This window comes from Argopecten irradians, chromosome 8 (assembly GCF_041381155.1).
Source record: "Argopecten irradians isolate NY chromosome 8, Ai_NY, whole genome shotgun sequence".
NCBI classification, from domain to species: Eukaryota; Metazoa; Mollusca; class Bivalvia; order Pectinida; family Pectinidae; genus Argopecten; species Argopecten irradians.
Genome location: NC_091141.1, coordinates 10,987,788 through 11,004,853, shown reverse-complemented (window position 1 = coordinate 11,004,853; position 17,066 = coordinate 10,987,788). Strand labels below are relative to the sequence as shown.

The 17,066-nt window shown below is 36.9% G+C and overlaps 1 protein-coding gene across 1 annotated transcript in view; it reads left to right on the top strand.

Moving 5' to 3' along the window:
- Positions 1 to 16,723, top strand: part of LOC138329345 (zinc finger and BTB domain-containing protein 49-like) — a 265,156-nt gene extending 248,433 nt beyond the window's left edge. The window contains exon 5 of the mRNA XM_069276265.1: positions 12,503 to 16,723. Within this exon, the coding sequence (XP_069132366.1) occupies positions 12,503 to 13,489 (987 nt within the window). The 3' untranslated portion in view covers positions 13,490 to 16,723. The remainder of the gene's footprint in view (positions 1 to 12,502) is intronic.
- Positions 16,724 to 17,066: the final 343 nt, after the last annotated feature.

Sequence of the window (17,066 nt, the reverse complement as noted above, 5' to 3'; positions counted from 1 at the left end):
AATCGGGTTTGTATGTCAGAACAACACTGGCCTATATGTTGTGTTGCTCCAAAGCGTCCGAAATTACCGGCCTTTACCCTAGTCACTCATTTTTGGGTGACCACCTCAATTTTTTTATATTGCTACATTCAGCTATCTAATAATAGATTGTTATTTTTAGAATATCGTATGCGCATGCGTTATCAGAACCTGGTAGGAACCGGTGAGGTTTGCTGCCTTCCCATAAACCATGACTATCATCTCTTCAGAGACCGTGGAATGCATTTTCTGCACGTTGATATATCACTTGACAACGTCATTTCGACCCAACATACATATATGATTAGGTTTGTTGTGATCTTTGCGCGAGATTATTTCGTCCCCTGAAATTCAGTCAAAAGATAGTATTCTCAATTTTGTCGCCGTTTAGCAAGTATTCAAACATGACCTTTTATGGGATGCTGTTAGATTCTCTTTTTAACCGAGCGAGTACGGTGCGACATATACAATTGTGAAGCTCTACCTGCATTACCATCCCGGCTTCCCGCCTTATTTTACAACGACTCTGACTGTTACAAAAGTGCAATATAGCGCCTGGGTCGATGTGACTTGGCGGACAATACCTATTCTTTTTCTCTCTTGGCCTCTTTCTGTAGTTCTGTAACCTGAATATATTACTTGGAATTTGTACATACCTTATTCATAATTCTCATAGCATTATGTTGACGGGGTAAATAAAGTTACATTTTGGACGAAATGACTTTATACACGAAAACTCTTGCAAACCTTTTCGTCATCATTTTCATTAATACAATTACCTACTGTATTCCACATGTAGTTATATGAGGCTTGATATTGTCAATAACGTTGCTAAATCTAACAAGATTTGATGCAAAAACTGCTTCAATTCGGTTATAGTCATCGACAGGTAGACTGTACGAATTGGTTTGTTTAATACCTGTATCCTATCCGTTAAAACGATTACACTGGTAAAATGGCTGAGTTAAAACTTTCTCACTGGGACTAACGTTAGGTCTAATTCACGTACCATACCTGATAGCGTTTGTGCGAACGTTTGACGTCATTACATAACTAATAGTCACTACAGTCCGGCACAAGCGTTATCAGGCATCACAAAATATGCAATCTGATTAAAATACAGATCCCAGGTTCTGGCAAGGGGTTTCGGGCCTTATAGGCATAAATAACACATGCAAGAAATAAAGAACTCACGTGAACGTTTCTATAAGTTTATTAATTCTTTTATATGTGAAAGGTGACATACATTGTACACACACGTGCACGCCGCCCTCTTACCTAGGCCGCCGCTAGGACACTTACACTTAGCCAGGGACAGCACCCGGCTTCTTCCCAACAATGCACGCACATATTACACTCACAAGAGGACATCTACTGGACAGCCTTAGCTCAACGAAGCTACTCTAGACTGTCCAGCGGTCACACGTGCGCCGGTGGTATATTGACCCAGCTGGGCCAATCACCGGCGCCGACAGATAGACACACCCCCCTCACTTACATCCAATCACACGACATCTCACGCACGACGGAAATACACACATACAACATGGTGGACATAGTACACAACAGATGAGAGGTCCCAGTGACGACAACATATAATCGTTATATTTACAGGTAAACATTCACAATCGTTCCAATACAGCACACATACACACACTAGCTTCATCACATACTCTCGCGCATCCAGTAGGCCCACATCATGCATTCCATGGCGAACTTTCACACACCACCTTCCCTTTTTTAGAAAATAATCATTTTCCATTAAATAAACAAATTAAACAATCATTTAGAAAGGTGTATTGGCCAGGAAGAAACCCATTATATTCAAAATTTACTTTAACAATAACAATTTAACAATAGAAATTAACAATGAACATTATGTAAATCGGTTATAATACAATTTAACCAACAAAAAAAAAAAATATTCACCCTCAAGGTTCCAGTTAGATATGTATATATATATATCTACCCACAACGTTTGTATATGTATATCAATATCAAAAAGTATATTAATATCAAAAATATAAAACAATTAACTGGCCAATACTATATAACAATTAATCATTCAACAACATAAATCAACAACAGATCAATCAAACGCAAAAAAATTGTCATTTAACAGTCTAATGCCACATGTCGTCGACATACTTGAGGAGATCCTCATCAGGCAATGGAGTCCTCTTAACAGGTATCTGGACGGAGCCTGGGGAGATGTCGGACGGTTCATCAGTCTCTCCTCACGAATATACAGCCCTGGGGCTTCGGTATTTGGAGTGTGATGGACCTTCCTGAGGTGCCAGCAAACCTGGTTCTTCCGAATGTGCGCAAACCGACAGCTCGGGCACCAGTATTTCACCACTGTACGGACGTGTATTTCTACCCAATGCCGAAGCATTCCATAGTAGGCTCGGAAAAACGTATTTCCACACTTGGGCACAGGACAGGTCATTCCCCCCTCTACCCAAACAGGTTTATCTTTTAAAATATCCTTGACCTCCGCTTCCGTCACAGTAACCTCCAACACGTCGGCGTGATTTGACATCTGTAATAATTTAATAAATAACCTTTCTATACAGACCGAGGTCTTCTGGTTCCAATTATATCTACTAACTGTATAATCAATGACACTTTAATATTAATAAAACAATGAAATACAAGATTTTTTTTACACTATACCTGTGTTTTGTTCCGTTTTTTGTTTCTATATTTTCACTTGCAGTTTACAGGTGCACAACATAAAACAACAGACAATACCAGACAACACACAAGGTCTCTATGTGGGGCTATATAGAACTTTAGGGCGGATCTCACGGCCGAAACGACTAAATGTCTTCACTGGAGTATGAGGGGGAGAATTGTTTACTCCACCAATGTCACGGTCACTGTCAAGGTCATGGCCAGTCGTCAAATTTGTCAAGGTCATCGTCTTGGCTGACCTGGGGGAGATTCAGATATAGCATCTTCTTTCTCCTCCCAAGCCAAAGGAATGTGATCCCCCTCATAAGGTTTTAAGTGATCGACATGAACAGGTGACGTACGAGCGCTGGGTTTAAGCTGTATGATATATGTCAATGGAGACTGTTTTTCCACTACTTTGTAAGGACCTGCCCACCCCTTTCCTAACCTACATGAAAGTGCTGGGGGATACCACCTCCAAACAAAAATCCCCAACCTCATAAACTCGAGGTTTAAGTCACTGGTCAAAATAATTTTTCTGATGCTCTGCAGATTTCTGTAAGTGCTTAGCTACAAAATCAAACGTTGTACACATACTATGCCTAAGCCAATTCACATATAGATTGGGACATACAGGGTGTGGTTCAGGGGAGGGAACTCCCATGCCTATATCTAATGGACAGTTTGTTTCTCTACCTAACATGACTAAGTTCGGACTACAGCCTGTACTTCTCTGAGCTGTTGCTCGGTATGCCATAAGGACATACAGTAAATGATCATCCCAGTCGTCATAATCAGCCTTCACATAAGCACTTAGCATTTGGATAAGGGTACGGTTAAACCGTTCTACTAGACCATTTTGTTGGGGTCTGAAACCACAAGTTCTCTTTTTTCTACCCCAATCTTTGACATAGAAGGGAAAATAAATGACCTTCAAACTCTGCATCCCGATCAGTTAGAATCTCAAATGGCACCCCGAATCTGCTAATAAATTCAGAACACAGCTTGTCAGCCACTGTAATAGCTGTATGATTTGGAAGGGCATATGCTTCAACCCACTTTGAAAAATAATCACACAACACCATTATACAGCAGTTAACATTGTTTGTTACAGGAATACCACTTAAGATGTCTATGGAGATCCTATCAAGTGGGCGGGATACCTGATCTTGTGTGGGATGTAATGGGGCCTTTCCCATACCTGGACCGGGTTTACGCTGTGCACAAATATTGCATTTTCTGCACCATCTCCTCACATCATCAGACAGGCCAGGCCAATAGAACCTTCTCCGTATCTGTGACAGAGTTTTATCTTTACCTAAATGACCTGCAGTGGGACTGTCATGAAGTTGATACAAGATCTGCTCTCTAACACAAGCAGAGGCGACAACTCTGTATAGACTATTACCATCTTGCCCTTTATCTACCACATATAACAACTCATCCTCTAGTAAGGAAATTCTATCCCACATTTGACAAAATAAGCGCACCTCGAAAGAAAAAACCAAGCATTTCATCTCGTTTTGGTTTAGTTGACCTATCAGCCTTAGGTTGTTTAAACTTAGCAATATTTGGGTCCCTAGCTTGTTCAGCTTTCAGCTTCACAACTCCCCATGTATCTAACCAATTCGAGAAAAGTTGCTGGCTCTCCATTTCAGACAATTTGTTTCGTCTACTGAGGAGACAACATGAACAGAAGAAGTTACACAGTCAGGACACTCTGATCTACCACACTGTTTCCTACCTAGGCCTACGTGATAACCCGTCAGCATTTCCATGCTGAGAACCTGGACGATGCTGGATTTCATAAGCATACATGTCTACAACACTAATCCACCTAGCCAACAGCCCTTCTGGCTTTTTTTTAACCATGTTAAGGATGCATGATCCGTACGGATGATGAAATGGGTACCTGCGATATAATGCCTAAAATGTTTCAAAAAGGTAACAACAGCTAGTAGCTCTCTATGAGTGGTAAATTGACCCAGCTGGGCCAATCACCGGCGCCGACAGATAGACACACCCCCCTCACTTACATCCAATCACACGACATCTCACGCACGACGGAAATACACACATACAACATGGTGGACATAGTACACAACAGACGAGAGATCCCAGCGACGACAACATATAATCGTTATATTTACAGGTAAAACATTCTCACTCCTTACTCACAATCGTTCCAATTCAGCACACATACACACACTAGCTCCATCACATACTCTCTCGCGCATCCAGTAGGCCCACATCATGCATTCCATGGCGAACTTCCACATATAAAGGATCCGACAATACCCCTGCTCGATTCGTTCTGAAAAGCGGCTACTGGCGTACGCCGATCATGTGACCGGGCGACGACCGGTCGATCTGGCAAAACAAGTATAACCGGCGTATTCCATCATGGCGGACATGTCTTCAGAGCTTTAGGAACATTTTGCTTTTTGCATCAAACATAATCAAAGACTGAATTTAATTTGATCTAATAGATAACATGATATTCTAATTTGGTTAATATCATGTTATGGTAAACATTATTTACGCTAAACTTACCCTTAGCACGAGTAAGAAAAATACTTCTACGTATACGTTTACAACTTTTATATTAGACAAATTAAAAGCGATTAAATAGTCGACGCATGTGCGTGTTTGTCTCTGTTTCATAATAAATGAGTGATTGTTCTTCAGATAGTAATGGTAGAGTTAATAACATAATGTGTATTTTGAAAAAGCGATGTTGCCAATAAAAAATTAGCTTTCAAATATTCGTATTTTTCGATTCCGGGCCAAGAACTTTTAGAAATTCATAAATAATTAGAGTTTAATATTAATAAGATACCGTGACCAGGGGCGGATTTAGGTTTTGAGGTTAGAGGGGGCGTGGGACAAAGCCAATCAGGCGAGGGGTCTGGGGGCCGCCTAGGCCCCCAGAAGCTCTCGAATAAATGGTGCAAAATCCTGCATTCTGAGGATTTCATGAACACATTTTCCAGAAAATAATTGAAGCCATTTAAGGATGTTTATTTATGGTTTTCGTGTCAAGTGTCATATTTTTTATTTGAAGTTTTGATTTATTTTTTTTTACTTACATACAGAATTGCAATATCAAATCTTAATATTTATATGGACATAAAGCGAAAGAAGGGCGGGGGTCTGGGTGGGGGCCACCTAGGCCCCCAGAAGCCCTCGAATAAATGTACACTTTTTCGAAAAAATAATTGAAGCCATGTAAAAATGTTCGTTTATCATTTTTGACGTCTAATGTCATATTTTGAATATAAAGTTACAGAATTGCACTGCCTAAAATCTTAATATCTATTCATAGAGGCACGAAGCAAAGAAAAGGATGAGGGTCTGGGGCCGCCTAGAACGAATATACGTACCCGGCCTACTATGCCTTTAGGCCGGGTACGAATTGGTCCCATGTATCGTAGTGGAGCACTGCCTCCGAAAATCACTCGGGCACAGTTTTTCATACTTTTTTGAAGGTTTTGAAGTAATAGGGAACAATTGTAGCTCTAAAAAAGACACCATTTTCAGTCTAAAAGTCTTTTGAGCTACAATATTGTAGCTAGGGGTCGCCTATTGAAGGTTTTTATAGGACTAATGAAAGTGTATGTGAACTTTTTTAACGATATAAGCTTTTACTTTTATACATTATCTGTCAGATTAGATAATTCATTTTCCCTCACTTACACAAACTTCATAATTCGTGTATTGGACAACGAAAGAAAAGAAGGCTAGTGGTCTTGTCTATGGCCATACGGTGCCAGGAACCATTAATTTTTTTTTGCTATCATCCTGTTTTCTAATAGGGAGCCTTTTGTCATGTGCATTAATTTTTTTAACATCGTTTGCCTATCTTATAACATTATCGTTAAGATATGTTTTTATTGAAACAAAAAAGGAAGGCATCTGGCCATGGGGTGCACCCAGACCCTAGAAGCTCTCATTTTCTGTCGCATTCCACTTTTTTCTTTACACACATTTTCTTAGGACAAATAAAAGGCTTCTAGAAGCATTCGGCGTCAGTAGAGATCTTGTAACTGGCGTTTTGAAAGTACGCACACATTTGTGAATTGATAGTCGGATTTAATACAGGACTTTAATGCTGATTCAAAAATGTGTAATATATCATTTACAACCTGGAAAACGAAGGGCATGACATATAGTCAACCAGCGAAGACTCATGGCCAGCTACAATTCCTTCCACCCACCCCCTCCCCCTTTTCTTTTATTGCTAAGAATATCGAGATATAACCTGTCAATATTGAATATTAATGACAATAAATTATCTAATATATTGGGATTTTATCGGTTTTGTTTTTTTTGGAAAAAGTAAATACTTGAAGGGATTTACATTGTACCTTTTAAGCGATGGAGATAAAACCTTAACTTACACGAAAAAAATATAATTATTCCATTGTGCCTGGATACAAGTATGTTCATGCATGTATGTACCACAAAGTCGAATACATTTAGATTTTAAAATGATAACATCAAACGGTAAAGGTAGGAAATGGAGCTTTCTGTCTAATTCTCACTCTTTATCTAATTCCTTAATATTTTTCCCTTTTTCCCTCTTTTTTTTCTTTCTTCCTTCTTTTCCTTCCTTCCCCTCTTTCTTTTTCCCTTCTTTTTCCTTTTTCTTTTTTTCTCTCTCTCCTATTTTAGGGGGGGGGGGCGTACGCCGGGTCCGCCCCCCCTTGGATCCGCGCCTGTATATGTACTAGGAACACGAAAGGAAGTCACGTTCATTGTCTACGATATGTTGTTAAGTTAGAACACCTTGAGTGTCATTGACCTCAATGTCAGATTAAAATAACTATTTCCTATTCGAACATTTTAGATACCAAGATCATTGTTTGAATTTCCGATTTGATTATGTTAGTGTATTATCCGTATTCACGATTGTTGTACCTTTGTTCTACATCAAAGTAATTTTTGACTCGGTAGGAATCTGTTCCAATTCAATTGATCTGGCTGTCTATTGCATCAGTACGTCACGTATGACTTGTGACTGGATACCCAGGGGTACTATGTTACAATAATACTACCCCGGCATTCCTGTATTTTCAAGCACTGTAAACGTACTAATTTTGGCAGTCAACTTTAAGCTCATCATCGGATTTGAATTAGGCCATGATGAATTCATGTATGATCACATTGATATCACTAAGATCTCCAGAAAAATGTGCTGAATTAAAGTTGTTTTCAAATAATTTCAGAAATTTAAAGCAGAAATTGCGTTATATAGAATACTGACACGATATGTACTGTGATGCATAATCTACAGCTTAAGGAATTAACGAAACTTTGGTCTATGGATAAATAGCATCATTTTGAAAACAACAGAAAGTTGAATTATATATATATAATTTGCTATTTGAGACGTCATTAATTTGTTCTTTGAAAAATAAACATATTCCTGAAGTGCCATATATGGATTGGATTGCGCTTTTATGTTAACCATGCTTGTATTGAGCAATTCCTCTAAGAACATATTATATGGGGCGATATATTCTTAGAGGAATTGCTCCCTACAAGCATGGTTAACATAAAAGCGAAATCCAATCCCTATATTTACACTCAAACGACTTTTTTATTTATATTTTATGCAATAAAATCGTCATTTGAATGTGACGTAATTATTCAATAAAAGTCGGTCAAAAGTGGGAGGAGCTTACTCAATTGAACAGCGAATGATGACTCTTCACGTAAGGTAGAATTATTCATCCGCGACGACAAAAAAGTTCAATATTTTATTTTAAAATAAACATGACAAACAAAGTAAAATTCAGAGAAAATTTTATTTCATCAGATCAGAATTTTGAATATATATTCAATTTTGCTAAAAGTTAATATATAGCGAAATAACAAAGAATGTGTACTCGGCCACATGTGTGAACTCGGTGACCGTTTTGTGCAGCGAGGCGAAGCTGACGCACACTTACACACTGGAGTTTGCCGATGTTGTCAATACTCCAATGTTCAAGTAGCTCAAGGTGTTTGAGATTGTCGTCTGACTTGACGAAATTACATCATTGGGAGCCATGTGATTGTATAATCTACGCTTAGATCCATCGCCATCTAACAATTACAGACGGAACATTTTCACTTGTGTTCGATGGGCACAATGTATTTGTGGTGACTCGTAGCTGTCAACACGTGGATTACTTGCGGTGCATGTTTTATAATACACATGATTAAATTCTCAAAGAACAAAGACAAAATGACATGTTTATAACTGACCTCTGTCAGAGGGTCTCACGCCCGTCCACCCCAACTCGTAGGACGAACAAAGACACAGGGGTAATGTTTACATTTGACAGCACTGCACGTCGCCCCGGTCGGCATATTTTCCCGTTTCTTTATAAAATTTTAAATCTAAAAAAATGTTGGTATCATATATAAATATAAAACATATATGTATTGTTTACATTTTTCCAAAATTCTATGAAAAACAACAATATAGTAAATATAATGCTCGTAATGTTGCGTCAAAATGTAAACAAAGCCATGTGTTTCTTTTTTCTTTTTTAAAGTAGCCCCTTTAAGTTGAATAGAACATTTTCATTCGCAAGATCAAAGTTCAATGTTACCATGCGGTTATGGTAAACAAAATCGGCTAGTACTTGCGTATAGTGAACAAGCCTAGCAAGGAAATCATGAAATGGTGAATGTACAAGAGGAAAGTCGTTTACTTTAATTTTATATATATATATGTGTGTGTGTGTGTAATTATAAGCAGTAGGCCGTCTTCTTGTTTTCAGGTACTCCCTAGTTTGTGTATGACGCCATGATATTTGAACTATTGAATATACAAACATTTGCTTTTTAAAATGAACTTGCATAACCTTAAGACGATGTGCAGTACAATTGCGCTGATGCTCGTATACTGCATACATGTGTTGATTCGTAAGTTGCGCTATAAATTTATTTCTTTAATCAAAACTCTCTTATTTAGTGTATTCTATGTATTATAAAGTCAAGATCAGCATGTTTATCCTGGGAAATGTTATAACATTTCGAAGCCTCTCTTTAAAACTCAAGGCTATGACCTTCAAGACCTTCATACTGTAAATTGCATTACAAATTCAAGATTATAAATATTCAGAATTGCTTCAAAGAGAAATTCTAAGTTACAAGCATATTAGACTGTTATGTCCTCATAGATTAAAGCTCTCCTCTCGCACATAGTGTTCCTACTTTAGCTACACTGTCGGTGAAAGTATTGTCGTTTTCTAGAACACATATAAAAATGCTGATATCAAGACTATAAAGGGAGCTAAAGATGTGAACACAGGGACAGTAATTACTTTATCTAATAAGTAACGCCATAATTACGGACAAGTAACTTGTACTAACGACTTTTTCAGCGTTCACCTTAGGGAGTTCTACTGACGTACAGTCGGAGACAATTAGCTAGCTGTAGGTGGTTCATGTGATATATCGACTTTTGAATTCCTTTTTAGTGTTTTCTCGTTTTCACATTTTAAACTTAACGATGCTTTAACGGCGAGATTGTCGCCGAAGTGTTCTTTAAGTTTACGACGGGGTACAGAAGTTGAATAAGGCAATCGGTGCTGGTAAAGATTTGTGAAGTTACAAAAATACAATCACAATCAGACGTATCCCAGAATGTCAAATGTTATATAGACATAGTAGATCCCAACCACCTCCGGTACCATTCTAAAAGGCTGCCGAAAAGGTCAATGGAGACATGGTGGAAATCTTTGGAGAGCAAACCGTCGTGATGCAAAAAAAATAATGTATAAAAACAAACTTGTCAATAAAGAACAATGTATATAGCAAAATATCCTTTATAGACAGGTTTCATTTTGTTCAAAATGGAGTTTATGAGTCTTTATAGATGGATGTATTTTATACAGAAGCCAAATGTATAGTATTTTGGGTGATTAAAAGCTGCAATCATGTTTCATGTTGCATCATTGCTTGGATTAAAATATTATCAGACCATAGAGAGAAGATGGAAAATTACAAGACTCTTTCATATGTAGATATAAACAACAAAAGTACAATGTATATATCAAAATATCCTTTATAGACAGGTTCCATTTGTACAGAGATCGAATATACATAGTGAATTGTCCAAAATGTGGTTTATGAATAGGACTTTTATAGACAGGTGTGCTTTATATAGAGTTCAAATATATGGTAAATTGTTCAAAATGTGATTGTAATGTCTGTTCGTCATAGATCACACAGACAATCTATAAATATTGAAAATATTGTTGAGATATCGCAAAATGAATATTTTGTTAAAGGCTCACTACCTGTCCGAAACGGCTTTTAATTTTTAAATGGGGATGTAAAACAATATTGATAATTTTGTAGAGTTGCAAAAGTTACCATCTTACCGTTACTATTAAACTTATCATCGCCTTCTGAACAATTTAATTCAAGTAAATAAAATGCTAATTTTCATAACGCAGGTCGACTTGTGTTTCGCCGTCGTCCTAAATACCACGCGGTAGTTGACTATCACTGCGCCAGAAGGCAAAAAAGCGAAATGTATCTCCACTGTTATCATTTATGACGCGGGAATTCCGGCATATGCTTGGTGTTGTAACCTCATCTAAGACCATTGATAAATATTTTCTTACGCTATTATAGTTTTTTAGAAACCTTTAAATTTTGCTCCGGTAAGGTAGTGGGCCTTTAAAGAAATTGAATCGATTGACTAACAGTCTGTAGTTTAGGAAGTTTTTTTCCCCTTTTATAACAAAAAGATAACATTAAATTAGCCTCCGAAGATAGCATCTAGAAAGAGTTGCACAGAGCGGACCAACAGAGAAGAGCGCTTTCATATACATTCAATAAAATATGAGTGATGGTATGGGCTAAAGTCATGGAAATTAAAAAAGGATGTTAGCCATTGTCTGAACCATAGTCTCATTAAACCCCTATTTAAACAAAACAGATACTGGATGATTAAAAGCTGCAATCGTGTTTTATGTTGCACCATTGCATGGGTGAAAATAATGTCAGAAAACAGATAGAAGATAAAAGATTACAAGACTCTTTCATATGTAGATATAAAGGATAGGAATATTTTGCAGACAAAATCATAAAACATAGCACTCTCCAAGGCTTGCCGACAGTTTTACAACATTTTGTTATCCCGAGAAAAAGAATACCTAGATTTGTTTTATTTTACATCCTCAGAATGACCATGGTCTTTAGAAGTATTCCTTTTCATTATATGTACAATTTTCTCATAGAGAAATCCCACCGTTTTGAAAATGCTGTAATTAAAATGTGATAAGAAACTTGCGATTGAAAATAACTTATCAATAAATAACAATTGAGCGATATATCAACGCCAAGTACACTGTAGGTATGAGGAAAAAATGTATCAAAATTCACATCCCTATAAAACATGTTCAAGGTAGCGCAATAAATACTTATTTATGTATTCAATCACATTGATAAAATATACGATATTCCGATAAATTGGTTAGATTTCTACACTGGTTGTGTTTGTCATTTTATTTATACCGTATAGCCGGTTATGTTCGCGGCGATGATATTTTCGCGATTTCGCGGCACATTGCTTGGATCGCGAAAATTTGATCCGCGAAATATTGAGAAATGGTTGAATGATATCTACACTTAAATCCACATCGCGAAATTTAAATCGCTAACATATGATTTTCTCGTTTTTAGATCAAATCGTGAAAATTTTGGTCCGCGAATATAACCGGCTATGCGTATAAAATGGAAATGATTATTTTCGGACTTGAGATTATATATTGATTTTGACATCTTTCTTTTTTTATCGCAGGTTCAGTTCACGATCAGCATGGGAAGTTCGGAGAATATGACATCGCAGACGTTTCCTATCTCAATGACATGCAACATGTCCTACAATCCGCAACAACCGCTCGATCCAAAGACGTCCCTAAAATGCATGTCTCCACATGCACGGGTTCAGCATTACCGGGACAAGCTGAAAGAAGATCCAGAAGCATGGGTCAATTACAAGAAAAAAGAAGCAGAGAGAAAGAGGGAAGCCCGTAAAAAGATGACTGATGATCAGCGAAGACGGGCAAGTGAGATGGCCAAATTAAGACGGAAAAGAAGACTTCTTAACCTTGCTCTTGCTGGGCTTGGAGCACAAACACCTAGTCATACCTCCGGTCTGACTAAGTCTGGAGATATGTTACCATTAACTCAAGAGCATGAGGGATACGCAGATGATATATCAAGGATGAAGTTATACGAGAGTCTAGGGTTAAGTCCAGGAGTACAGTCGCCGGGAAGTGAGACAGGATTGGCCCCTCAGAAGACTAGATCTGCGGACCCGAGTCCGGCAAGTCAAGCGGACCTGTTACAGCAGATGCTTCCCCAGGGCATTGTTGACCAACCGGTTGTGGAATCTATACTCAAAGAACGACAACGAGAATTCTGGCGCGAAGAAAAAAGGAAATATCGTGCAAGAATGAGTGAGCAGAAACGCCAGGAAGTCCGTCAACATGATGCAGACTACAAGCGCTCCAGACGTCAGCTCTTAAAAGAATCGGCAGAATATTGGAACACCGCGATGGAAGAAGATAACAGCGAAGAGCCATTCATCAAACAAGAGCCAGTTTGGACTGATGAGGAGGAGGATCAGGGATACTCTTATCCTTCGTATAACTACAGTCTCCATGGACAAGGTGGACAGCAGGATCCACGGGATGAAAGATTCGCAGTGGAAAGCACCACTACCAGAGTGCGTGGACAAGGTCCTGATTACGATGAGCAAGGAGACGACGGGGATCAAGAGTGATTAGGAAAGTAAATGGAGAATGGGACGAAAAGAAATTTGTTATCAAAGACAGATAAAATAATGGGCCAGATCATATAACTCCTTCATTGACACCACTGGGCATGTGTATGATATTTCTCGTTTTATTGATATGGAAATTACATGGAAGACACACATCAGCTATGACAACGGGAAGCGGAACAGCTCTTATAGTTTTATATACATCGGGGGATAAAAGCGACAACATATCTAGTTATAGATTAATTTCTAACAGGCAATGGAAAGACACTTTCTTTTGTAGCTGTTCCACGTATGTCCAACAGGTAATGGAAGGACAACATGTCTTACACAAGTTCAGTTAACCAGGTGATGAAAAGACAATGTGTCTTAAGGAAGTTCAGTTCATCAGGCGATGAAAAGACAATGTCTCTTATCGAAATTTAATTTTCAACGCACAATGGGAAAAACTGTCTGATGAAATTGTTTCTAGTTGTGTTCTTTCTTAAGTAATGGCGACAGGATGACTCTGGTATAACTAGTATTTCAATAATCTGATTGAAATCAAATCTTGATCGCCATGGTGTCTAGTACATTTGTATCTGTTGACACAACAAAGTAGTTTGCTGAACGGTGTAGCGATCTAGATATGTTTTTAATCAGACTAACTAGTTCAACCTTTATATCAGGCAATGTAAGGCAAGGGAAGGGATGCATTATCATATCCTTGTCTCGAAGCAGCTTCACCTCTATCTGACGAAGAAAGGAGAGAATATTCGGATGCAATCTCGTCAGATGAACAGATTAGATATCTGGAAGCAATTCCTTCAGGAACATTGATATTCTTTTTGTGCTATATTGAGTGAGTTTCTAGTAATGGCGACTCTTGTATCTAATGACGGGGAAAACGACGGAATTCTTTTTAATGCATGTATTGTACGTAGTTGTATGTTGACTGCCGTTTTATACTTCCAGTTTGTCTCCAGACTCGCATATAACTACAGCATTATATCAGTTTTATGATAGCTAAAAATATCTGCAACAACAATATCGAGCAGCGAATCATTAATTAGATAACCTCTATGTGGTGGAAAGTACTTTGAAAGGTTACGGTTACAGGTACCATATTTCTGTCTTTTAGCCAGGGGTTATTAACCTTAAGAAATCACTGGAAATCAGGACCCTAGCAAAAAGGATTTTTATTGTCATTAATTTTTTTCCACCGTAATAGTATGGACACTTTGATACAGAAATTAACAGAAATACTCTTGAAAAATAAACTCAAATACTGAGAAAGTAAGTAAGTGCATTTTTCGATTGTCTAAGGTAGTAAATTCCTGCAGCGTCAGGATTAGAAGCAATGCTACAGGATTAGTAGCTTGAAATTTCTACTAGCTATTATACTGCTAAAGTTAGTGAATAATTCTGTAGATATACAACATCTTATATAGATATTTCTTAGAAAAGAAAGTTTTAGCGATAGGAAGTTAAAGGGACATGAACCTTAAATAATTTGTTCTGAATGCTTAGATATGGTTTTCAGATGTTTATTGAATATTTTATTACAATGATTGGTTATCTAAAACAACAGAAAAACGTGGGGAATACCTACCTCGAAAATGATAAAAATAGACCGTCATATTCTATTTTTGGAACACAAAACGAAAGCTGGCCGAAAGCGAAGTTATAATGAACAACAAACTTGCTGACATGACAAGGTATATTATATATATATATATATATTAATTAGTTTTCCACATTTTAAGATTATTTTCTAATTTACGATGGTTGACAAATGAAGTTTAAGCCATATTTGTTATATAAAGTTTGTATTTAGCGTAAGAATGATAAGTCAAAAGTCAAACGAAACTTTTCATTCGACAGGACACCGCGTAGGGAGGTTCCTGACTTATTGCACATACGTACATCACGCAAGTATAAAGTGGGGAGTTGCTCCCGTCTCTTGCATTTCATAGATCCATTTATATTTACCTACTTTCCCAATCGCGCACGTTACTGACTCTTGACGTACACTGTTTTCTATCGGAATTCGTTTGTGGTCGCTTCACCCACGTTTTTGACCCACCATTTTGTTTACATTCATTTAATTTGTGCAATGCATTGTGGGAGGTCACTAAAGTTCAACACTACTGAACTATCGTTACAAAATTCGACCGGACCGGTTCAAAATACAGAAAGATTGAATTTCCATTATAATTATTTTATTTGACACATTTGCACAATAACTGATATATATTACTTAGTAAGGTATCTGACACGTCTTAAATATGTATTTAACTCAAATTTACATAGTTTATTTAGGTTCATATCCCTTTATTCTTTTTATGGCGTTTTGTATTTGAAAATTTTTGAAAAGAGAAATTACAGTGTAGATTTGTATATGTTTTAGTCTTAAGGTCACAAAACGAACTCGATTTCATCCTTCACCGAATGACGCAAAGAAGAAAGTTTGTGTCCTTGACATGGAGTCTTAGTTAACAACGTTCATTATATCAAGTCATTAATTCAGAAGGAATCCAATATGGGAATTTAGATTTAGTGATCAAAGATTTTTGTTTTAATTAGCCTAATGTGTCAATATAGTTAATTATCAAAATATTAGAACTTATTTGATTATATTCCAGTAAAAATACGAAAAATAGAGGCCTTACCTCCAAATAATTGCAACAGAATTTGTTTTCTGCTTTTTGGGTTGGAGGATCTTAGTAAAAAAGTCGCCTAAAATAATATGTTCGGAAAGTCGTTTTTCAACACCCGAATAATAAGAAAATGTAAAGAAATCACACTTTTGACTACTTTTAAAGTACAATATCTGCTATTTTTGCAATACCTGAAATATGAAATCGGGTATATAGTAAGACACACTTTAGGTTAGTATCAATAAGTTGAAATGACACAATAATTTCAGTCAATCAAAGAAATACAGAAGGATGACAACGGCTCAAAACCTTTGGCATTTAGCTAGTATTACCGTTTTTGTTCTTTTTAGATGCAAACATTTATAAAATCTTACCCTGAACAACATCGATTATGTTTTATGTCTTAAAGGATTACTTTTCTTTGATATTAATGCATGATCGATAAAACATTAGCTAGAAAAAAAAACTAAATATTAACCTGTCAAGACTCAAGTTGACTGATGGTGCCAGTTTGAAGTGTTTTTATTTTTAGATTTTAGGCAAAACACCCATTTTGGTAGCTAATATTTTGGAAAATAAAAAAGCTAATGCTTCCAAATATGTTATATCCTTTTTTTTTGTATATTTTGTACTTGTTATTTTGATCGTTTGTTGTAAAAAAAAAAAAGGTATAAATATGCACATCTTATTTAGTAGTAAAAACTTCCTATCGCGTTAATTTGGCTGAATAACAATTTAAGTCCATAAATCTGCAATACAAAAATCTTAATTTTTTAATTATTAAAATATGCTTTATTCGTTTGTCAAAATAAATTGGCCAGTAAATAAATCAGACCTGTGATGATTTTCAGCTATAAAAATGAACTTGAACTTTTATTTTATTCCTTTATATCATTGAAAATTATGTAACCCCCATCCGGTTCCATTATAGAAAAATGAAA